Source organism: Neophocaena asiaeorientalis, unplaced genomic scaffold (assembly GCF_003031525.2).
Source record: "Neophocaena asiaeorientalis asiaeorientalis breed wild unplaced genomic scaffold, Neophocaena_asiaeorientalis_V1.1 scaffold134, whole genome shotgun sequence".
Taxonomy (NCBI): Eukaryota; Metazoa; Chordata; class Mammalia; order Artiodactyla; family Phocoenidae; genus Neophocaena; species Neophocaena asiaeorientalis.
The window spans coordinates 4,253,832-4,278,483 of NW_020185339.1; the positions used below are offsets into that span (position 1 = coordinate 4,253,832).

A 24,652-nucleotide genomic window follows, 5' to 3' on the forward strand; every position below is an offset into this window, starting at 1 on the left:
TACACCCTTCCCAATCATCCTTTATTTCATACGACTACCATGGAATAAATCACCATCTGCCACTGGGAGTAAGTTGCTAATGCTGGGGAAATGGCACTTCACTGTCTGTTTAACTGAAAAATGGAAAAATTATATCACAAATGGAGACTCTGGCCAGAACCCAGACAGTTAGCAACTCTATTGTCTGGAAACAGACACACAAAAGAGACTGTGCTAATTCATACAAGGGGAAATAGAAAAAGATAAGAGGAAATACTGCCTGCCCATTAAGAAAATTTGAGAAGAATGAACTATTTATTAAATCCTCCCTATAAGAACCAAATGAATATTTGAACATTGAAACTTATGTCAATGGTACCTCAATCAATAAATAAATGAATTTTTTTAAAAAGAAAGAAAATAATACATAAAACCAAAGCATTTTTATGGAATCCTTCTGATTATACTAACAATAAAATATTTTAGAAAATTGGAAATTAAAAAAAATATTTGAACACTGAATAATACCCAAAGTGCTTACATAGGCTGTACCTGTCTGTATTTCTTTTATGTAGGGAGGACTGTCTTTAAAACCTTCTTTTTCAGTGCGAATTGAAAAGGTGTACACTGTGGCAGGATCCAGGTTAGAGAATGTTGCTGCTTCTTGAAATACTTTCTGGACCTATTGATCCAAAAGAATAACTTACCAAGTGTTCATTTAAGAAATGCTCCACCATCAAACACAAGCAAAAAAAATGTTGGGGGTTATTTAGTTTCACTACTACCTAATATAAGAATGCAGCAATACTGGCTTCAGAATAAAAGTTATTCCTCTGAGAACCCCTTATAACGTACCATGAAAGCAGCAGCACAGTTTATGCATGTGATTTCATAATGCTGAAAATTCCCATCAGCTCGATTCCAGAGAATTTCAATGGAAGAGTTTGTAACTTTGCCCTCATGGATATTTGATGGTGCTTCCAGACCTACCCAAAATACACGAAACACTTGAATTCCCCTGCATGTTTTCTAACTGGGTTTTTTTTATTATTATTATTTACCCCTTTAAAGGGAATAAAAAGCACAGTGTAAAAAAGGACAATAGTTTAATAATGAATTATCTATCCTAATTAAAAATAGCTCTTTACACATGACAGCTTATAAAATATGATAATCTATTGCAATACTCAGAATCACTGTAAATACCATTACATGCAGCTAACTTTGATGTTGCAGTAAAAACTACATAACAGCAAATTCACAGGAGTAAATGTACAATATTCAAAGGAGGAAAAAAGAATTAAAGCTTTCTGAAACTATTAGCATAAGCTGAAAAGACAACAGAGAGAGAAATACGAAGTATACACAAAGAAGAATCCCTTTGTATTAAATATTGGATGAAGTTAAAAACAAATTTTATCTGATGAGTTTTAGTTTTCCCAGTTTAAAGATCTCATCTAGCATAAAGGAAAACAATTATTTTAGAAAACCTGAAAAATGTCAGCTTTAGACAATCATCTCATATATTAGTATTTCTGCTGATTGATATAATGACATTGATATAGATGATCAAGTATAAATTATTTTTAAAGAAAAGAACTGTCAAATAGAATGCTTCCCACAATGATTCATAATATAAGAGAGACAGAGAATACAGATACAAAAAGTTACAAAAATTACAAGCAGAAGTAAAATAAACATATACTGAGCTGATTATGAACATGTTAAAATGCTATTGGAATAACGTGATTTGTGACATCAATTTGAGATTATTTTGTGGAAAAAATTGAGTTTAAACAGTAAGGGAAGGATTACAATTTGGGGGAAGAAGACTTGTAGTGGTATAATTACATATGTGAAGATTTATAGTCAGGAAGAGCAAATCATTAAGAACCTGGACATTTATTTATATTTATATTCAGAAATATGTTTTTAGGATACCACGTGATTTTTATATGGCATTTATTATTCTTTGCCATTTATTTCTACATCAAGTAGATGGATATCTTAGAAAATTTCAAGTATCCCAAAATTTCGAAATTAATATCTGTAGAATTTTTGAGTGACTTAAAGACAAATCAAAATCAACATGAATCTGAAAATGTAGGTATTGGTATGAACAAATATTAAACATATTAATTTAAAATATTCAAAGAGGTAAAGAAAATACAAGCTAGTTCTTTCCAGACAAATAGCAGCATGGGATGAGCAAACACACACTTAGATTATATGCTTTGAGAGACACTATCAGGGCCCCTACACTCAAAAAATATGATCTAGATTTCATAATCTGCCTAAATATTACTCACATTCCTCACTCGGATTAAGTCATTGAAAATTCTGATTAATATGCAAGTATTTTTTTTCTGTAAATACGTAAGAAAAAATTCATGACTTACTAATTTTAACAAGGTTAGCTCTATCTGCATACTTGCGCAATTAAAGATCAGGCTCAGTAATGAGGTTTTTGCAAATGTTTTAAAGGATCTTTGAAAACAACTGTGTTAAAGTGAATGTAGACTACTAATTTGAAATGACACACAAAATCAAAATCAAGAAGCAACTTAGGTGTTCTCTTTGGCAGCACATATACTAATATTGGAATGACACAGAGAAGATTACCATGGCCCCTGCACAAGGATAACACGCAAATTCGTGAAGCGTTCCATATTTTTAAGAAAATGGTACTAGGAACATACATGTTAATAATTACCTTAAATGTAAATGGATTAAACGCTCCAACCAAAAGACACAGACTGGCTGAATGGATACAAACACAAGACCCATATATATGCTGTCTATAAGGGACCCACTTCAGACCTAGGGACACACACAGACTGAAAGTGAGGGGATGGAAAAAGATATTCCATGCAAAGGGAAATCAAAAGAAAGCTAGAGTAGACATTCTCATATCAGACAAATAGACTTTAAAACAAAGACTACTACAAGAGACAAAGAAGGACACTATGTAATGATCAAGGGATCAATCCAAGAAGATGTAACAATTGTAAATATTTCTGCACCCAACATAGGAGCACTTTAATACATAAGACAAATACTAACAGCCATAAAAGGGGAAATCGACAGTAACACAATCATAGTAGGGGACTTTAACACCCCACTTTCACCAATGGACAGATCATCCAAAATGAAAATAAATAACGAAACACAAGCTTTAAATGAGACATTAAACAAGATGGACTTAATTGATATTTATAGAACATTCCATCCAAAAACAACAGAATACACTTTCTTCTCAAGTGCTTATGGAACATTCTCCAGGATAGATCATACATTGGATAACAAATCAAGCCTTAGTAAATTAAAAAAAAACTGAAATCATATCAAGTATCTTTTCCCACCACAATGCTATGAGACTAGATACCAATTACAGGAAAAAAAATCTGTAAAAAATAAAAACACATGGAGGCTAAACAATACACTACTTAATAACCAAGAGATCACTGAAGAAATCAAAGAGGTAATCCAAAAGTACCTAGAAACAAATGACAATGAAAACACGATGATGCAAAACCTATGAGATGCAGCCAAAGCAGTTTGAAGAGGGAAGTTTATAGCAATACAATCCTACCTTGGGAGCAAGAAACATCTCAAATAAAAAACGTAACCTTAAACCTAAAGCAGTCAGAGAAAGAAGAACAAAAAAACCCCAAAGTTAGCAGAAGGAAAGAAATCATAAAGATCAGATCAGAAATAAATGAAAAAGAAATGAAGGAAATAACAGCAAAGATCAATAAAACTAAAAGCTGGTTATTTGAGAAGATAAACAAAATTGATAAACCATTAGTCAAACTTATCAAGAAAAAAAGAGAGAACACTAAGATCAATAGAATTAGAAATGAAAAAGGAGAAGTAACAACTGACACTGCAGAAATACAAAGGATCATGAGAGATTACTACAAGCAACTCTATGCCAATAAAATGGACAACCTGGAAGAAATGGACAAATTCTTCGAAAAGCATAACCTCCTGAGACTGAACCAGGAAGAAATGGAAAACATAAAGAGACCAATCACAAGCACTGAAATTGAAACTGATTAAAAATCTTCCAACAAACAAAAGCCCAGGACCAGATGGATTCACAGGTGAACTCTATCAAACATTTAGAGAAGAGCTAACACCTATCCTTTTCAAACTCTTCCAAAACATAGCAGAGGGAGGAACACTCCCAAACTCATTCTATGAGGCCACCATCACCCTGATACCAAAACCAGACAAAGGTGTCATGAAAAAAGAAAACTACGGGCCAATATCTCTGATGAACATAGATGCAAAAATCCTCAACAAAATACTAGCAAACAGAATCCAACAGCACATTAAAATGATCAAACACCATGATCAAGTGGGGTTTATCCCAGTAATGCAAGGATTCTTCAATATATGCAAATCAATCAATGTGATACACCAAATTAACAAACTGAAGAATAAAAACCATATGATCATCTCAATAGATGCAGAAAAAGCTTTTGAAAAAATTCAATACCCATTTATGACAAAAACCCTCCAAAAAGTAGGCAAAGAGGGAACTTACCGCAACATAATAAAGGCCATATATGACAAACCCACATCCAACATTGTCCTCAATGGTGAAAAACTGAAACCATATCCACTAAGATCAGGAACAAGACAAGGTTGCCCACTCTCACCACTCTTATTCAACATAGTTTTGGAAGTTTTAGCCACAGCAATCAGAGACGAAAAAGATATAAAAGAAATCCAAATTAGAAAAGAAGAAGTAAAACTGTCACTGTTTGCAGGTGACATGATACTATACATAGAGAATCCTAGAGATGCTACCAGAAAACTACTAGAGCTAATCAATTAATTTGGTAAAGTAGCAGGATACAAAATTAATGCACAGAAATCTCTTGCATTCCTAAACACTAATCATGAAAAATCAGAAAGAGAAATTAAGGAAACACTCCCTTTTACCATGGCAAAAAAAAAAGAATAAAGTACCTAGGAATAAACCTACCTAAGGAGACAAAAGACCTGCAGAAAACTATAACACACTGATGAAAGAAATTAAAGATGATACAAACAGAGGACAAGCAGCTCATGCAGCTCAATATCAAAAAAAAACAAACAACCCAATCCAAAAATGGGCAGAAGACTAGATATTTCTCCGAAGAAGATATACAGACTGCCAACAAACACATGAAAGAATGCTCAACATCATTAATCATTAGAGAAATGCAAATCAAAACTACAATGAGATATCATCTCACACCCGTCAGAATGGCCATCATCAAAAAGTCTACAAATAATAGATGCTGAAGATGATGTAGAGAAAAGGGAACCCTCCTCCACTGTTGGTGGGAATGTAAATTGATACAGCCACTATGGAGAACAGTATGGAGGTTCCTTAAAAAACTAAAAATAGAACTACCATATGACCCAGCAATCCCACTACTGGGCATATACCCTGAGAAAACCATAATTCAGAAACAGTCATGTACCACAATATTCATTGCAGCTCTATTTACAATAGCCAGGACATGGAAGCAACCTAAGTGTCCATCGACAGATGAATGGATAAAGAAGATGTGGCACATATTTACAATGGAATATTAGCCATAAAAAGAAATGAAATTGAGTTATTTGTAGTGAGGCTGATGGACCTAGAGTCTGTCCTACAGAATGAAATGAGTCAGAAAGAGAAAAACAAATACCATATGCTAACACATATACATAGAATCTAAATATATATATATATTGTCATGAAGAACCTAGGGGCAGGACGGGAATAAAGATGCAGACCTACTAGAGAACGGACCTGAGGACATGGGAAGGGGGAAGGGTAAGCTAGGACAAAGTGAGAGAGTGGCCTGGACATATATACACTACCAAATGTAAAACCGATAGCTAGTGGGAAGCAGCAGCGTAGCACAGGGAGATCAGCTCAATGCTTTGTGACCACCTAGAGGGGTGGGATAGGGACGGTGGTAGGGAGGGAGATGCAAGAGGGAAGAGATATGGGGATATATGTATATGTATAGCTGATTCATTTTGTTATAAAGCAGAAACTAACGCACCATTGTAAAGCAATCATACTCCAATAAAGATGTTAAAAAATAAATTAAAATTTTAAAAATTTTGAAAAAAAGAAGCATCTTAGACAAGTCCTAAAATACTTACATGTTTTTACTGCTGGCACATAATACATATTACTTAATTTAGTCCCACTGATGGTAGAAACAAAGAAATTATATTCTGTGCCTGGGGTTAAATTGTCAACAGTTATTTTATTGTCCTGTTTCAAAAACCTGGTTACATTTGGCCCTCTGTCGCTTGCAATATGTATGCCATCAAACACTCCAATATCAGGCATCTGAACATATAAGATTACAGAGGTACTGTGACTTTCATGAGGGATAACAATTTGAACTGGTTTCGGCTCTGAAAGATAAAGAGAGATATTTATAATTAGTATTTTCTTAAAACTTTCATATTTCTCTATATTATGTCTAGCATGTTGTAGAATTTGTGAAAAAATTAAATGCCTATATATGAAACTTGTGTTTACTAGGTCACCACCAGACAGAGGAATAAGGTGTACATTCTGAAAGATTGTATGTACATATATATTGAAAGGACCTAATTAACTTTCATTTATTGATTCTCATTAACAGTCTGAAAAAAACATAAAAATCTGAGATTTTCCCATTTTTTTCCTTTTTATCTATTTATTAATACTTTTGAAAACCTATATACTAGAAGGAGTGCTCAAATAAAGTAAAGAAGGCCAGATTCCTGCTTTCAAAGAGTTTCCAATCTCAGAAAAGACATGCACAGATCGCTAACTATAGAGTCCCAAATGGTTAGAGTGACATGAACAAAAGGCTGTTGAGAATAGAGGAAGAAATCAACAATTCTAGCGGAGATAATCGGGAAAGGCTTTCCAGAGTCGATGATGATGTTTTATCTGAGTCTTATAGGATAGTACAAGTCTACCGGAAAGAGTGTGCGTGGTGGGGAGAGGTAGTCAGGAGGGAATCCCAGACCAAGAGAAAAGCATTAGCAAGGCCTGGAAACCAAAATGGGCATCATCATGTATTCAGGGAATACCAAGTTCTTCTCACTCTTTACTAGCAGGGCAAGTTACTAGTCACTAGTCCTTGGCAACTAGTTTCCAACTTCTAGTCTTTGGTAAGTTACTTAGTCACTCTGTGCCTTGGCTTTTTCATCCCTAAAATGGGAAGGACATCTACTTTGCAGTGTTCCTGTGACAATTAAGTGAGAGACTGCATTTATGCATAAAGTGCTCAGAGCAGTTCCAGGCACAGGGCAGGCACTCAGGGTGGTTCAAGCACAGGGTGTGTGTGAGGAACAGGGACGGGGCATGAACGGGCCACCTCTGAGGCTGGCGCTGTCTGTGAGAGGCTTTGCATGCCATGCTCTCGAGATCAGACTTTATCCTGTCTGCACAGCGATTGTGAGCTAATGTTTCATTTCATTTTTAGGAACATGGTTCTGGCAACAGTTTGGTGGAAGGATTCATTTACATTTTATACTCTCCCTGACCTCTATTAAAGAGCTTTATTGTACCACAACCCTCTATTCTGCTATTTAGAGCAGATTTGAAATTTTAGGTGACTTCTATTCACATTATTTTTCCTCAGGTCAATTTTAATTTCAATTCTATTTTTAGATTATTGGGACACCATCTAGTATATCCTTAAGTCTGTCTTCTTCCAAATAGATATCTTCTATCTTCTTCTAAAATATACATTCTGAAAAAGTTTTTTTTCCTTCCAGAAAATGACACGGCCTTTCCTTTTTTTTTTTCTTTTTTTTTTTTGGTGACATCTGGTTTGATGCAATGGAACTTGTTCTAAGTCACTGTTAGAACAGTGACAATGTGATCTGACAATGTGATTCTGTCACTTTACCCAGAGCCAGTACTGTGTAAAAAGATTTAAACACACATCTATAATTAGAAATATAGAACACAAAATCTGTGCAATCTCTCCCCCAATTCACTCAGCTGTAATATATAACTTTCCTTTTATGTTCTTGGTGGTTATGAGGAAACGTTCAAAATACTAACCATAGCACATTCTATATGGTATATTACTGGGTTTCAAGGCACTTTTACCATGTTTTTCTTTTTCCAGTTATGTTTACTTTTCTTCTGCTGTCATCACTAACATTTTTGGTGGGTTTCCTCTTTAAATTCCTTACAGCTTTCTTCGGCTACAAAGCTCTCACAGTAAGCATGGTTTTGCAAGACTAGCATGACATTCCACAAGTATCCAATCCATCTGAATCTGTGGGCAATGATCTATGAAAGCTTCTAAATGTACTTTGAGCAACAATGAAAGACCTGCAGATTGGAAATGAGTAACCGGTGCCCTCATGGAGAAAATTCACCTGCATGCTCTTGGGTGCTGAAAACATTTTCTAGGGAGAGACAAGCCTTTAAATAGGCATAGTTTACTCTAGGTCCTAAAAGTATACAGAGTCAGCAACATTCCCTCCAGTGGGTAAATATAAGGTTTTACACCAACTCCACTTGTCCAAGGAGATATAGTCAACAGTATTAACACATGACATGTTAAAGCAGAGGGACACCAAGGCTGGACAGGTGTAGAATAGGATAAAGTTATTCCTTCTCTTCAAAACTATACCCTGAACTTCTGAAAACTCAACTGGGAGAAGATTTTGCCATTTCTGGTGGATTCCAGTGGGTCTCCACCTCTGTGACCATGACCTCCATCCTTACCTATTTTCCTGCAAAAGCTTTTTCAGAAGAAGTGGCAGCCCAGAGGGCTGTATGAGTTTTTTTCAATATGAGATAAACTGAACTAGGCCAAATTCAAAGGTTTTTATTACAGGTAAGTTAGAATGAGGCCTCAGAGATGCCCAGTCTATCTTAAAATTTATTCTTCTCTCAAACACCAGCTCTCCTATAAATTTCCTTCCCTCAAGAAAACGTGGATGTAGCTAACTCCTTAGACAAAGAAAGACCACATAAATAGCTAAAACAGCTTTACTAAGAAATAAAAATTATAACAACCTCAAAGACTCTCAGAGTGCTTGCTTGGTATCTGAGCCCTTAAATTATATTAACTTCATAAAGTAGATAAGATTATTATAAGTCCCATTTTAGGGAGAAGAAAACTGAGGACCAAAAAGGTTGAATGACTTCCCAAAAGACATAAACTGATCATCGTGGAGCTGGAGCTGTAACCCAGGTAATCTGGTTCCAAGGTCTGTTGTCATAAGCACCAACTTCTCTCAAAGCGCACACTTTACAGTTCAGGTGCACAGTAATACCTGGAGATCAAGTTTTGTTTAGTTGCTTTCAGGATAACTGAGAAAGAGACAGAGAGAGAAGGTTCAAAGGGGAAAGGAAAATAAAGAAATGTGTAAATTTTATTTTTTTCTATATGTCTGTAACATGTAGATGCTCATTAAAAGGTAAATGTCCCTCTATGTTTGACAGCCTCAAAGTGTATGGAAGAAAGAGAAACAGGACATAGTAAATAATAGTTATCAACAACTATTTCTGAATGAAAACAAAGAAAGAGTTAATTTCCACCTTTGCACCTTGGGATAGGTCAATATTGGCTTAATCATCTTGACACAAGTAAAAATGATGAATGATAAATAATCAAGTGATGCCAAGAGTGATTATAAAGTTTAAGAACTGAATAAATAGGCTTATAAGAAATAGTGGAACACTTGAAGGAACTAGAGAAAATTCACCAGAAGGAAAGAAAATATAGACACTACAAGCACCTAATGGGTGTTTCCAAACATATGATAGACTTTTACGTGAATCAGGGAGCAGATTTGCTTTGTGATACTCTGGAGAACAGACATGGCTCCAAACTAGAGGAAAATTACAGGGATGCATTACAAAATGATCAGAGGAATTACATATCTTATGAGAAAATCTCTGTTCTAACTTCAAACCCTAAAATTCTATTATTCTTCCTAGGATTTATAAATATTAATCCATGTTTCAGCATCCATTTGGATGGTGACTTTATAAATAAGTATTTGAATTAACCAGAGTCGAGAACTATGCATACACCTGAAGATAGAGAGCCTAATAAGATTTCAAAAGAGCTCACTATATAGAAAGGATGGCAAAATTTGGTTTCAGATGGTAGATGGGCTGAAATATGCTAAGTTCCCTACAGTCAAAGAAGAATAGGACTTTAGAGATGAAAACCAATTTAAAAATATACTCAGTGGGGACTCCCCTGGTGGCACAGTGGTTAAGAATCTGCCTGCCAATGCAGGGGACATGGGTTCAATCCCTGGTCTGGGAAGATCCCACATGCCACGGAGCAGCTAAGCCTGTGCGCTAAGCCTGTGCAACTACTGAGCCTGTGCTCCAGAGCCGGCGAGCCACAACTACTGAGCCCGCGTGCTGCAACTACTGAAGCCCATGTGCCTACAGCCCATGCTCCACAACAAAAGAAGCTACCGCAATGAGAAGCCCGGGCACCACAACAAAGAGTAGCCCCCGCCTTCCGCAACTAGAGAAAGCCCACATACAGCAACGAAGACCCAACGCAGTCAAAAATTTTAAAAATAAAATAAATTTTAAAAATATTAAAAAATAAAGTGTGTATATACACACACACACACACATATACACACACTCAGTGATTTAAATCTTGTGGAGCAAAAACCTAGACCCTGAGACAATATGGGGAAAATCTAACCTCATACTGGTAATAACTGGTAATGATTGGTGGCTCTAAGACTACAGTTCATTTTCCATTTATGCATTTTAATTTTAGTACTTCTGTTCTGACTATAAATTTGCATTGGGTCGTTTAATAGACATGAAATACGTTGTTTTTTTTTTTTTTAGCAATATCTCTTTCTTAGTTGTCTCCTTTTTCACAACGGTTTCCTATGATATTTATCTTTAGGTAGGTTTTCTCAAAAACTTAAGCTGGAAAGTTATGGAACTAAATTTAGGTTTAGTCTTTGGAAGTTAAAACACGAAGATCTGATGCGGACCCTGCTAAGACACAATTTTTTGAACCAATTCACTTTTTCCATCAGGCTGCCCTTTTTGTTAGCCAAAAGGCCTGTGAGGTCCAATGAGCTTTCCTTCCTCACAGTCACCACTATCCACCCAAGTTAGTCAACTCAAAACCCCTTACTTATCACAAGCACTCCAGTGTGAAAGCTCAGACTTCTTACTTCCATAATATAAAATGTGTCTCCTATTTTCCACCTGCACTTCCCCATCGTGTCCACCATAATCTTTTGCCTATATTCTACAACACCCTCTTACCCAGTTTCCCTACTTCCACTCTCACCCCTATACAAATCATTCTTTGCACATATCAGCAGAGACATTTTTGTAACATAGGTCGCCTTATCACTCTCCTGCATAAACCCCTCAACGGCTTCCCATTGCCCTCAGAACAAACTCAAAAGCATGGCCTACAAGCTCTATGTGCTCTGCCCCCTGACTACCTCTCCAATATCATTTCCTACTACCCTTCTCCCTCTTCCTTAGACAACACTTATCCTGGCCTTTTTCTTCTCAGACACACCAAGCTTTCTCCTGTTTTACAGTCTTCATGCCAGCTGTTCACGCCTAAAGTACCCTTCCTCCACCTTGTTCTGCTCTGGCGCCTTCGCACGGTTTAAGCCTCCATTCAAATGAAACTCCTTCTGTTACAGCCCATCTCCAGTAGAACCCTCCATCCCACTTCAATTACTCTTGTAAAACAAGGAATGTCACTTGCCATGCTGTTACACCAGGATTAAGTCATTAGCCACTGCAGTCGCTGACCTACGATACACCCTGAAAGGAATTCAGGATAAAGAATAGGATGAAGCACTCTGTGCTTTGGGAAAACAGGCCCTTAAGCAGTTAGATATATTTCAGGAAAAATTTTTATGAACCCATATTCTTACATCTTCCCATGCTCAGAAAAGCACTAAAATCATTAACTGAGATATCTGTTCCTCATGACTAGCAGTAACCTTCTACCAAGACGTATGCTTGATTGCACGTACCTCTTAGCCAAAAATCACATATGCTATACTGGCCTCTCCCCCTACCTCTTTGGAGCAGTTCCTCAAAGCTCTCTGAGAGGCTGTCTCCCAGGCTACAGTCCTCAGTAAGATCCCCAAATGAAACTGAAACTCGCTGTTCTTATGCTTTATGTTTTTATTTCAGTGGACACTCTCTGACATCACTTTTCTTTTTTCCTTCTTAATATTTACCATAATTTATAAATATCTATAAACATTCTTTCATGTATTTACTTTTCATTTTTTCCTTTTCTTTCTTCCTCCTTATTAAACTTTCAATAATTACTTATTGAGTATATTAATTTTATTTGAGAAAAAAACGGAAAATTTTTGTCAGTCCTAAACCTTTTATACACTGTCAATATTTCCATCCAATGTGCTACAGCATGCCTTTGTGGATGCAATAAAAATTATAAAGACGTCCAGCTGTATGTCAGGCACTGTTCTAAGTCCTTACATTTATTAAACCAGTTATTGTCAGGACAACCTATGAAACACACACTATTATTTTCTCCCGCTTTACAAATGTGGAAACTGAGTCATAAACAGGTTGAATACATTGCCCAGGGTTACTCAAACAGCTGAACCCAGATTCAAACCTAGGTAGTGTGGCTTTAGGATCAGGTTCTTAATCATAAACAATGCTGCCTTTATACAAGCACAGGACATTTTCAGGATACAAGAGATGCGAACTGCTCCAGATCCTGAAGCACAGTAACAATCTAGTTATCGTAAAAACATAAAACCTGCTACCAGAGGGCTCTTTCAGAAACTACTTTACAATACCCCCAAACCAGCAAGTATCTGTTAAGAATGAAAAGTACTTGATTCTCACTTAGAGTTTGTTGAATAGTGACCAGCTCGCTCAAGTTCCCATTCATTACTGTTGCCATTCCAATGTCATATGTCATTCCAGGGATTAAGTGATCAACCTTGACTCTATTAGCATCCTTTACAAAAAGCTTCCTGACTTCTCTTCTATCTGATATGGATGTGATTTGAATGTAGACCTCGTGGCCGTCTGGTGGGGATCCCCAATGAAGAATTATACTGTCTTCTCCCACATCTTCAAGTTTAGCATAAACTTCCTGAGGTGGATTAATACCTTCGAGAAATAGATAAATGGATACATACATTTTAGTTTATTGTCAGCGTTATTCATGCTGAGTAAAAATATCTCAGTTCAATATTAATTCATGTTTAAAATGTAACAAATCCTCACGTCACCATGTCTTGAAAAGGACTAAATTTTAGAGAAAAATATGTCTTTGTGATTACTATGCAAGTATTGGAGAATTTTCTTGATACTCTTTTGTAATAACCAAAGAAAATACTTTGGTTTATCTCCTTACACAATTTATTTGAATATCAGGCTTGGGGATTTTCAATACTATACAATTCTCTGGAAATTGTAATGTCTTCCTTTTAGTCTCATTGTCTTGTGTTACATGCCTACCCTAAACTTTTGATAGTTCTCAGGTACAATGATCAATCATTAGTTCATGTCTATAAGGATAATTATGCAATTTAAACTGTTCAACAGTTCACTTTAAATAATCTTTAAAGAATTCTCTATGATATTCAAAATTACTTTGTCTTCAGAAACTATAAAGTGATTTTTAATCTGTTTTGAAGTTCACCTCCTTAGAAACACAATTAAACACATTTTAATTTCTTAGGAAAATATCCTGGGTCAGACCGATAGTCTATTCATTCCATACCTTCAATTCACAAAATTGGAACCAGCCTGACTTTAGGTGTTGAAATTGATTATGTATGTAAAATTATCAGAAAATGCCAGAATAGTTCAATTAGAAAACTATTCACAAGATTCCATGGTGAAACAGCTTCAGATATTTTTTTCTTACATACCTACAAAACTTATGAGTCTGTTATAGTCCTGCAATTACTCAAAGAATTTTCTATCCATGCCTGTGCATTTTTATGAGAGAAAAGTCCATTATTTTTTCCACATTCTCAAAGGCTCCGTTAACCCAGAGGAGTTAGATTTTATTGAATAAAAATATATTCTCTATATCAAGGCCCTTCATGTTGTGTGCCTAGCTTACATTTTCTAAACTCTCACTACATTTCCCCTGTCCTCTAGCCATGCCAATCTACTCCCCATTTCCTACTGTTCAGTTGTCAGTCTCATCAAAAAGCCTTCTCTGGGGCTTCCCTGGTGGCACAGTGGTTGAGAGTCTGCCTGCCGAGGCAGGGGACACGGGTTCGTGCCCCGATCCGGGAGGATCCCATGTGCCGCGGAGCGGCTGGCCCCGTGAGCCATGGCCGCTGAGCCTGCGCGTCCGGAGCCTGTGCTCCACAAGGGGAGAGGCCACAACAGTGAGAGTCCCGAGGACCGCGCAAAAAAAAAAAAAAAAAAAAAAAAGCCTTCTCTGACTTTCCCAGTTATGGTTAGATAGATGCCTCTTCTTCGGTCTTCACCATCTGTGCACATGCTGTTTGCCCTACTCACAACATCCCTCTGCCTCCCCATTGCCACCTGGTTCACTCCTACTCTTCCTTCATGACTCAGTGCATCACTCCTCCAGGAAGATTTTCATGGCCATCCCTGTACCCCAAGTCTGGGTTAACTGATGCCTCTCTATGCTCCCACAGTACCAAGAGCATAAGCCATATAATAGCAATTATAATACAGCATCATCCTTTTTTAAAAATTTGTCTCACTCCATTAATATGTAAGCTCTCTGAAGGTAGATACTAGTCTTATTCGCCTTTGCATTTCTAGTACCCATTGCAATTCCCGACACTGAAACATAATCTACTGAGTGAATAACGAATGAAAAAAATGCATATTGCTTCAACCTCAGGAAAGTAAAAGAGCACTGGATTACTAAATCCTAGACATGCACAGTTGTGTCAGTTTAGAGTCAACATACATAGCAAATGACATAATTAAATGTGCAGACTCACATGTACCGTTCTCCTGTCCCTATTAAACAAATAGGGACATACCATGGAAGATTTTTTTTTAAAGCTTTATTGTGACTTAATTCAGGTACCCAAAACACCATTTCAAAGTATATAATTCAGTCATTTTTAATATACTGACAAGGTTTTGAAAGCATCACTATTATCTAATTCCAGAACATTTTCATCACCCCCAAAATAAACCCTATACCCATGAGCTGTCACCCACCACTCCCTTCTTTCTCTCTTTTCCCATTCTTGGCAACCACCAATCTAATTACTGTCGCTATGGATGTGTCTATGGATTTCATATAAATTGAATCATACTACATGTGGTCTTATGTAACTAATTTCCTTAATATCGTTTCAAGGTTCATCTATGTTGTAGCATGTATCAGTACTTCACTTTTTAACTGCTGAATAATGCTCCACTGTAGAGATACACCATGCTGCGTTTATCTATTCATCAACTGATAGACATTAGGGTTGTTTCCGTGTTTTGCCTATAGGCTATGAACATCCATATAAAGTTTCCTTTGTGAACAACTGTTTCCAATTGTCTTGGACATATAACTAGGAGAGGAATATCTGAGTCATATAATAACACTATGTTTAAATTTTTGAGAAACTGCCAAACTGCTTTACAAAATAACTGTACCGTTGTACATTCCCACCGTTAGTACAGGAAGATGTCAATTTCTCTGCATCTACCATGGAAGATTTTAATGTGACTTCAAAACTAATGAATCTGTGAGAAATCCTCCTAGTCTGCCTGTCAGTTAAAAATGAAAGCATCTCCCTAAAGTGCAAGGGAGTCAATCAAGCATTTACCAATTGACAGATGCTTTGGGCTCAGGAAAGAGAAAACATCTGCTCTCTAGTATCCAATTGGAAAAATACTTTTGATTAGGATTTGCAACAGCGAACACATGTATCTTAAGCATTTGCATTCAGTAAGCAGGAAATATATTTTATTACTTACTTTACAATTTATTATTGTTATTCAAAGAATCCCAAGTATTCCCAGCAAATATGAGGTTAATTAATCTACGTCTGTGCACGTGCAGGTTTTCCTTTCCTCCTCCCTCAGTTCTAGTGCATTTAAATTTTAGCTCGTGCAATTTCAAAGAACTTTGCATACAGACATGTAAAATACACATGTACAGACAATACACGTGTTACACACACAGGGATATGCCAAAACGTGCTTAGTTATGTACTTTCATAAATAGTGTTTTCGCTTTTCAAAAAAGATTGACTTATACTTAATGGGGTAAATAGAATGCTTAATTAAAAGATAGAGTACTTTAATGATTATATTCTAGACAATGATTCAAAAACTGCCGTGTGGAGGTGAGTGGAGATTAGAAATGCATTTGCCAAAAGTCCTGGGATAACACTGCCCCCTAGAGGTCAACTCACAACACTGCGTGAGGAAAGAAAGAAGGACCAAGTAAAACTGATTAAATGTGCAGATCTACTTGTTGGATCTAGTGCTGTTAAAGAGAACTGGGTGAACTAATCTTCATCTCTTAGGATAATTTATTTTCCAGCAAAGGCTATGATACGAAACATGTCTTCTAGGAACTCTGGGAGGAACAACACAGATGTTTACGGGGTTCATATAAATCTAAATGAATTTAGTCTTTCGAATCCATGCTTAGCATTGTGATTCAACATCCAAACAAATGTTCAACCCGATTATTTGTACCTATGAAAGGATCGACATTATTAAATTTTGGCAAAATAGTATTTTTAAATATGCAGTTTGTATTTTTGATCAAAAGGCAAAACGTGCCCACACTTACCTGTAATGGCTGAAACAGGTTTCTCAAAGCAGCTTAAAGTTCCTCTTTCTGCTACACTGAATAGATAGATCAGATAATGATGGAAAGATCTTAGATTTCCAATTGTTGTTGATGTGTTGGATTTTTCAACAAACACCTCTTCCGATTTATTGTTTACAACATCCAAAATAGCCACAAAATAATGGTGAAAAGATACAGGATCTGGACCATCCCAGTGTAAAAATATTTCCGTTGGGGTCACATGAGTAACTGTGACATTTTGGGCTGATAACGGACCTAGTAGATGGATGAAAAGAAACCAGAAAAATACATTATACTAGTGATCTTGAGCCTCGGAGTTGTTTTTTTTTTTTTTTACTATAAAATGGGAATTATAGGAGTAATTATGAAGATTAAATGAGATAAGGAGGGTAAACCACTTAGCCAAGTGTTTTACACACACTACTGTTCAATTTTATTACAAGCACCACCACAATGGTACTTCTGGCATTCAGTGATCATACATTATATATGTTTTTTACTTCTGTCTTGTCAGACCAGAGGACAGGGACTTCATATTATTTATTCTTCATTCCCAACATCACCAGAACTCAGGCATTCATCCTCTTACTGAAATGTTTCCCAACTCCAAATTGTTTCATCCAGTGCCAGTGATTTTCCTAGTTAATCCCTCCAGATTAATTTTCTTAAAACAGCACCTTGCACGTATCAGTCTCAAACCTGTATCTGTTCCCTACCCTCCCAACTCACAGATATGCACGCACATTCTTTTTGATTCTTTCTTTAGAAGCAATAACTGGAGAGTTAAAACAAGACCATCTGGGTTCCTGGACTCCCATGTGGCTTAACAAAGCATGTTAGTCTAGTCAGTTTACTTAACCTTTCTGAAGCTCAGTTTTTTCATTTCTATATAGCTACTCCAAAGGTTGAGATAAAGACTGTGAAATAATGCATTAAAACTGTTTGTAAAAGGCAAAAGGGGAAAGAATGCATTAAAAGTGTTTGTAAAAGGTAAAACAAGTCTTAGAAACTATAGTCTTCATGGATTTCCTTTGTTTCTAAGGTCAAGCCCAACCATCTGAGACAGAGACCCCTGGCATGCCCAAATCTGACACCACCTACCAGTCAAACTGATTTCACCCTGAGGATCTCCAGTCAATCCACACTGTTCTTTTCCTACAAATTCCTACCTCCATGCTTTTGCTTTAAACGTGCTTTTCTTCCTTCAAGTGTGCATCTAAGCCTCTCCTTTCCACGAGTCTTCCCATCACCCACCTTCTGAATTCTAGAAAGCATTTATCAAATGTACCACTGGATGGGAATTTAGGTAATTATATTTTTCTATACAGTTTTATTTGCATTTAATTTTATTCCTTACTAATTCTCTCCATTGTAAGTCCCTTTAAGTCTGGGATGCATGTCTGTTTATCTCCTGCTATTGGCACATATCGAAAATTCAGCTTCCCCCAAATTTACTGATTATCTACTATGAACTGGACACCAGTCTAGCTGGTATATAAAACAAATAAGATACAGTTCCTGTCCTCCTGGGTGTTTAATTTAATAGGAAAGCCAAACACGTAAACAGATTCATTGTAACCTACAATGGTTAAAGGGAGAGATTTCCCAGAATGTTATGAGAAAACAGCAGACCCTCAGGAATTATGTGCTAATGATGATATTAAATATTTGAAAAATTATACTTTCAGATGTCTTGTAACTTACATGTTTCAACAATGAATACTGGACTTAAAGTAGTCTTTGCCTCCCATTCACTTATTGCAGAGAATAAAAATCTGTAAACACGGCCAGGAGACAGTTGGGTAATTGCTTTTTCTGTAGTATTTGGGGGCACGCTTTCAAAATGCTGTTCTTCTGTATAATCTAAATAATATTTAATGATAATTTTATACCCCAGTTTCAGCCACTTATTCAAATTATTCCAACCACTCAAATCATTCCAACTAAATACAACCTCAGTTGTTCCAACATCCTTTACATAAAATAAAAGGTTTTCCTGTGGAGAAGGAGCTAAAAAATATAAAGGAAAATTATTTTTATTAGAAATTATAATTCTGCCTTTAAAGTAGTAAAAGAGTAAGATGCATGAATATAAGAATACTAATAAAATAATTACATTCATATTCACAAACATATGGCAAGGGAACATAACAGAAAAATCTTGTAAAGAAATAGTTTGATCCAGTTGCATTTTGCTGTAAAATGTAGCAATCTGTTTCATTCTTGGGTAGTAGTGGAAAAGAAAAAATTTCATTTTTCTTAAGACCAAAAGATGATCCATCTGTCCATGTGAGATGACCTTCTTTCTGTAATAAGATGTACAAATTAAGGAAATTTAAAGGAAATGCATCATGTCTTCAAATATGTGTATAAGATTTTTATTAGACACATCTATACTACAAAATTTTCTAAGACTGTTAAATCATCAACCAGTTTCACATTTTTATGTGGATTTCCTTCACGACAAAGATTCTGAGCTGGAAACAGAGTTCATTTTCATTCACTCATTAACCATGTCTTCAGGAGAATTGCTAAATTTCACATTAAACCTCTATTTTCTCAGCTGTAAAATGGGTATACTACATCTAAGTTGTTGCGAGGATCACAGGTAGTGCAGCATGCGAAGGGCTCAACACAATGCCAGGCACAGACCCATTATTCCTTAGATGTTAGTGATTTTGTTTCAAGTCAACAAATAAGTCTTAAGCATCAGAAGAGGCTGTTGTTACCTTTCTGCTAAGGATGCCACTGGTGAATATCATCAACCTCAACTCTCACAGGTAATGAATCTATCTTTAGATAGTCACGTGGCTACTCTCCTTGAGTAGGAAAAACAGAAGCTTCAACAAAGATACATGTGGATTCTAATCAGTGTTTCTGTCACTTACTATCTGCTCCCAGATACCTCTTAGAAATGAAATGTTTTCACCTATGCAATGGGACTAATCATGACTACTCTGCATGGTTTAGAGAAGACCTCTCTCAACAGGTTTAGAAAATATGTATGTAAAATGCCAGGCACATAACAGCACCTCACAAACAAATATAATTCTTATAATGAGCTCGGTAAAACAGAGACTATGTCTGTATTGTGATTATGACACTATCCCCAACATCAAGCATGGTGCCAAGCTAGTTGCTTGGGTGAGGAATAAAGAGACCTGCTCCCTCCTGAAGAGATTTTAAAACAGTACATTCCAATTCCACCAAATAGAATGGAGGAGTATCGTTTCCTAAAGAGTCTGCTTTATTGCATATATCGTACTGCCATTTTGAAAATAAACAGAGGCTCAGAGGCAGTATGGTCAAGTGATTAGGGCATGAGGGTTGGTCAAACAGATACAGGTTCAAGGCCTGGCATGGCCATTTATTAGCTATGTGACCCAGGATCTTTCTGAGTTCATTTTCCTTATCTATAAAATGAGAATAATGATACTGCCTATCTCATTAGGTTGTTGTGAGAACTCAGTGAGTTTACCCGTGTAACCCTCCCAAAGTAGAATAAAGAAACTATTAATCTTTCATTCGTTAAGTTCCTACTGAGTGGCAAGGTCCCAACTGGAAGCTGGGAATGCAATGATGAATAAGACAGTCTTTATCCTTGACATCCAATAACAAATTCACACTTACTCAGCATGGGTTTACTTAAAGGGGTGAGTACTTTCTTAATCTACCACAAGGATTAAGACCTAGCAGCTAACTCTGATGTCAACCTCAAGAGACCAGCTTCATGCAGAGGTCGTAGAGTACAGTGGTTAAGATCAGACTCTGATGCCTATCCACATGTGCCCCAATTTCCTCTTACGTCATACAAGTAAATCACATAGAATTGCACTTAGCACTTAGGAGACACTATAGGACTCAGTTATTACTACAAAGGAAGTTTTCTTTTTTAATAGTTACTTTGATGGTTCATTTGCTTCCCAAATTATTTTTAAGTATATCGAAGCAGAGTCCATATCTTAGACACCTTAGAAAAATTCATAGCAACCACGAGGATGCCTTGAGAGCCTCACTTTAGCTATCATGACCATGTGACCTAACTATAACAGAAACCAGGAACCGTAACTATTGGAAGAGAACATTGTAATTTAAACAGTTTATAACCACAATAACTAACAGCAAGAAACAACTATATATACACTAACTGGCCTACTTGGAAAGACACTGGCACTCTGGGAGGGGGACTTCTGAGATGAACTGTGGTTTGAGGAATCTTTATTAGAATTTCATTCACTTCCTATTAAAAGATAAAGGAAGCTCATTAAGAGAATGATGAAAATGCAATCAAAGATTGCCAATAGTTTCTCCCAAGTTCCAAAGAAAAACTGGTATCAAACTGAGTGAATTTGCCTTGGGTCACTAGAGATCAGCATATCTCACGGAGAACAGGATTTATTTTTGAATGGCAGGAAATAACAGTAAACGGATCATCAAGAAGAAAACACAGACTAGACAGACAATTGTGTTAGGTCTCAAGTTTTCCTACAAAACATGAACCAAAATGAGATTTCATTAGCTCTTCCATGGTATTAGGAATTTTTGGAGAAAAATGTCACACATTCCTTATTTCACTGGGATTGACTAAAATCATCAGATCTTTCTGTCTCTCTCTTAGTGAAACTGAACTTCATAAACCTGGATGTCTACAGTGAAAGAAATAAAATGAAGACCGCCATGTTTTGGGGTTCATATTATGGTATTGTTCACAGAGGTGAGAAATAGATGAAGTGGAGCAGGTTTGATGGGAAGGAGGTAACACGTCAGTTTTAGCAATGTTGAAGTGTCTGGAAAATTCCAAAAGGGATAAGTAGAGGAAAATTAGATAGGTGTCTGGTAGTCATAAGAGGGAAGTGGACTAGGTAAACATTTGAGACTAACTGGTTTAGGTGGTAAACTAAGTGAAGAAATAGATAAGATCAATCAAATGAATTTAAGAGGGGTCTGGGAAAGACCAATACGAAGAGAGAAATTAGGTAAAGAAATAAATGCCTACAAAAGAGACTGAAGGAGGTGGGGAAGGAATGAACAGACACGGTACAGAGGAGTCTTAGGGCAGTGAAAATATTCTGTACCATACCAAAATGATGGATACGTATTATTTCATATTTGTCCAAACCCACAGAATGAACACCACCAAGAGTGCAGCATCATGTAAACCTTAGACTTTGGGCTATAATGACGTACCAGTGTAGGTCCCGGGGTTCTAACAAGTTACTACTCTGGTGGGGGAGGTCACTAATGGGGGGCTGTGCATGCCTGGGGGCAGGAGGTATACGGGAAACCTCTGTACCTTCCCCTCAATTTTTCTGTGAACCGATGACTACGCTAAAAAAGAGAGAGATTGGAAAAATAAAGAGAAAAAGTGTCTGGCTTATAAGAAGTACTCAAAAATGGGACTTCCCTGGTGGTCCAGGGGGTGTGGGTTTGATCCCTGGTCGGGGAGCTAAGACTCCACATACCTCGTGGCCAAAAAACCAAAACATAAAACAGAAGCAATGTTGCGACAAATTCAATAAAGACTTTAAAAAATGGCCCACATCAAAAAAAATCTTTAAAAAAAAAGTACTCAATAAATACTTATTGAATGAATGAAAGAAGGAATCAATGAATATAGATAAAACAGTTTTATCACAATATACGTATTTCTTTATATCTACTGACCTTCAAATCGTTAAGACCAGTCCATATTATTATTTGATTCTTTGACCTGAGATGTGAAAACATAAAATTTTTTTCCTCTTCATTTTTTATATCCACAAGGTGTGCAGAAATTAAAGATAACTTACAATGTTGCTGGGCTATATTCCATGGCTTATTCTCTTTGCTAATTCTATAACAGTTATTTTTTAATGCTACCCATCCTTGCGAACATGAACCTACCAAAAGAAAAATGCTTTGTTAAAGATGGATTCAGCAATACAGCATTTCATAATTACATTTCTTAACATCTACATAAGTTAACTGTGAAAACCTCATAGTATTAACTGCACTTTCCCTATGTTTCTCCCAAACCAATAAAAGTGCTAAAGCTGTCATTCAAGTAGTAAATGAATTAGCACCAACTAAAACAGTTTTAAGTAGCTGTAAGAATTATGCAGAATTATCATCCAATTATAACTTAACACGAAACAACAGATGTTTTTCTTTCTAAATTACTTTTAAGTTACCTTTCCCTTCCCTTACTCTTGTACTGGTAGAGAACTTTTAAAGTATATTTCAGCCTTCTTTTTAATTTAGAGAACTAGACATCACGCTTGCTTAGAATTCTGCTCTCTGTCACTTGACTTCAAATGGGTTCACCTTCCAGAAAAAAACTGAATGGCCAGCCACTTAGCCTTTTTCTCCAAGATTACACATCACAGAAAGACAGGAAAATATCAGCCTGTTCAGAGTAGAAACTGTACTTCAGCTCATGCTTATGCTTCATCAGTGCCCAACCCAACATATTAGGAAGATGTATGAAGGATCTTTTGAACTGCTGTCTTTTTTTTCATAGGGGAAAAAGAAGAATGGGGAGGGGGAATGCTTAAACACCTTATTGTCTTTTTAGTACCAAAATATTATAAAAAATATTGCAGTTCGTTGATTATTCCTATAGAAGGTATTAAAATGGGATTCTTAGCCCATCACAGAAAATGCACTGCCCCCACTAGCCATCTATGACTCTGTCTTCTTCTCATATCTTTTCCTACCATACGAGGGAAGGAATAGGAAATAGGTAAACACCAGAATATTGAACACATTCACCTCCCCCTTGCAGTATTCCAAATTTGGGTCAGGTCTGATCAGGGATGAGTAATGGAGACACTTTAAATAGGATGAAGGATTTATATATATATATTTTTTCCTTCAGTAAAGAGAGATTTATTTGACTCAGTTTCTTAAAACAACTTTCTTTTTGGAGATACAGTCCATTGACATACCATAAACCAACGACTCTGGACTAGAATATCTCTAAATTCCATAGCATACAATTTGATGCTATGTTTCTAAAAAATATCTTGAGACCAAAGGAGTTAGCTCTCTAAGTCTGCTGAGCTACACTTTTCACCTCTTATTATGTATGAGGGTCCATTGCATTCTGGGTACGCTGATGAAAGATTTATATTTTTATACTAGATTTTAATGATCTTTTAATATCTGAAAATGAGAATGTTCATTGATATACTGAAGTCACCTAAAAAGCCATGGAATCTATATGAACCATTGCCAGAGTTAAAGAAAAGAGAACCCACTTGGTTCAGTTTAAAAGAAGAGGTGGAAGAAAAGGTTGGTTCTTACCTTTACCCTGCTAAATCAAGCTTGTTCAGTAAATCATTCAAATATCAGAATAATATAGTTAGAAAAAGAGGACTATATTAATTCATTTACAAGCAGTTTACAGTGGTTAATACTTGGCTGAATCGTATTTTAAAAGTTGCCAAGTTATCTACAAAATATATAAGTTAATAAGAAATATCTACATACCTGTTTCAATTTGAACATCCAGTCTCTGAAATATATTTATAAAATCCAAATGCAATTGTTTAAATTCAAATGTAAAAACATATAAGGTGGCAGGTTTCAAATCATCCCACTCATAAAACATGACATTATTTTGCATAATTTGTGAAGAATTATTAAGTGATATTGACACTAAAGTGTCATTGGAAGATAGAACACTCCAGTTAAAAGAAACACTCGTACTTGTTGCTATTGTTTTAATATTTCTAGTTGATATTCCACCTAAAAGATCAGGGAGAATAATTAGTATGGTTTCAAATAAAACTGAATGAAACACAAAGGATATTGAATTACAAAAGATTCACCATGATGGGAAAATATTATCTAACTATAAAACCTTTTCTAGACTATATGGGAGTTTCTTGCAC

The 24,652-nt window shown here is 36.2% G+C and overlaps 1 protein-coding gene and 1 non-coding gene across 2 annotated transcripts; one reads left to right on the forward strand and one right to left on the reverse strand.

Annotated features, from left to right (window-relative positions):
* Nucleotides 1-21: 21 nt before the first annotated feature.
* Nucleotides 22-24,418, reverse strand: LOC112394378 (uncharacterized). Its single transcript, XM_024737163.1, has 9 exons — nt 24,249-24,418; nt 22,443-22,657; nt 18,895-19,084; nt 18,483-18,788; nt 16,758-17,033; nt 12,854-13,123; nt 6,275-6,399; nt 532-661; nt 22-113 (listed from the first exon to the last, which is right to left on the reverse strand). Exons 1-9 carry the CDS (start codon nt 24,382-24,384, stop codon nt 22-24), a joined length of 1,740 nt encoding a protein of 579 aa, XP_024592931.1. The 5' UTR covers nt 24,385-24,418.
* On the forward strand, nt 2,548-2,654 carry LOC112394433 (U6 spliceosomal RNA). The gene has a single exon (XR_003002126.1). It is a non-coding gene; the product is annotated as a U6 spliceosomal RNA (small nuclear RNA).
* Nucleotides 24,419-24,652: the final 234 nt, after the last annotated feature.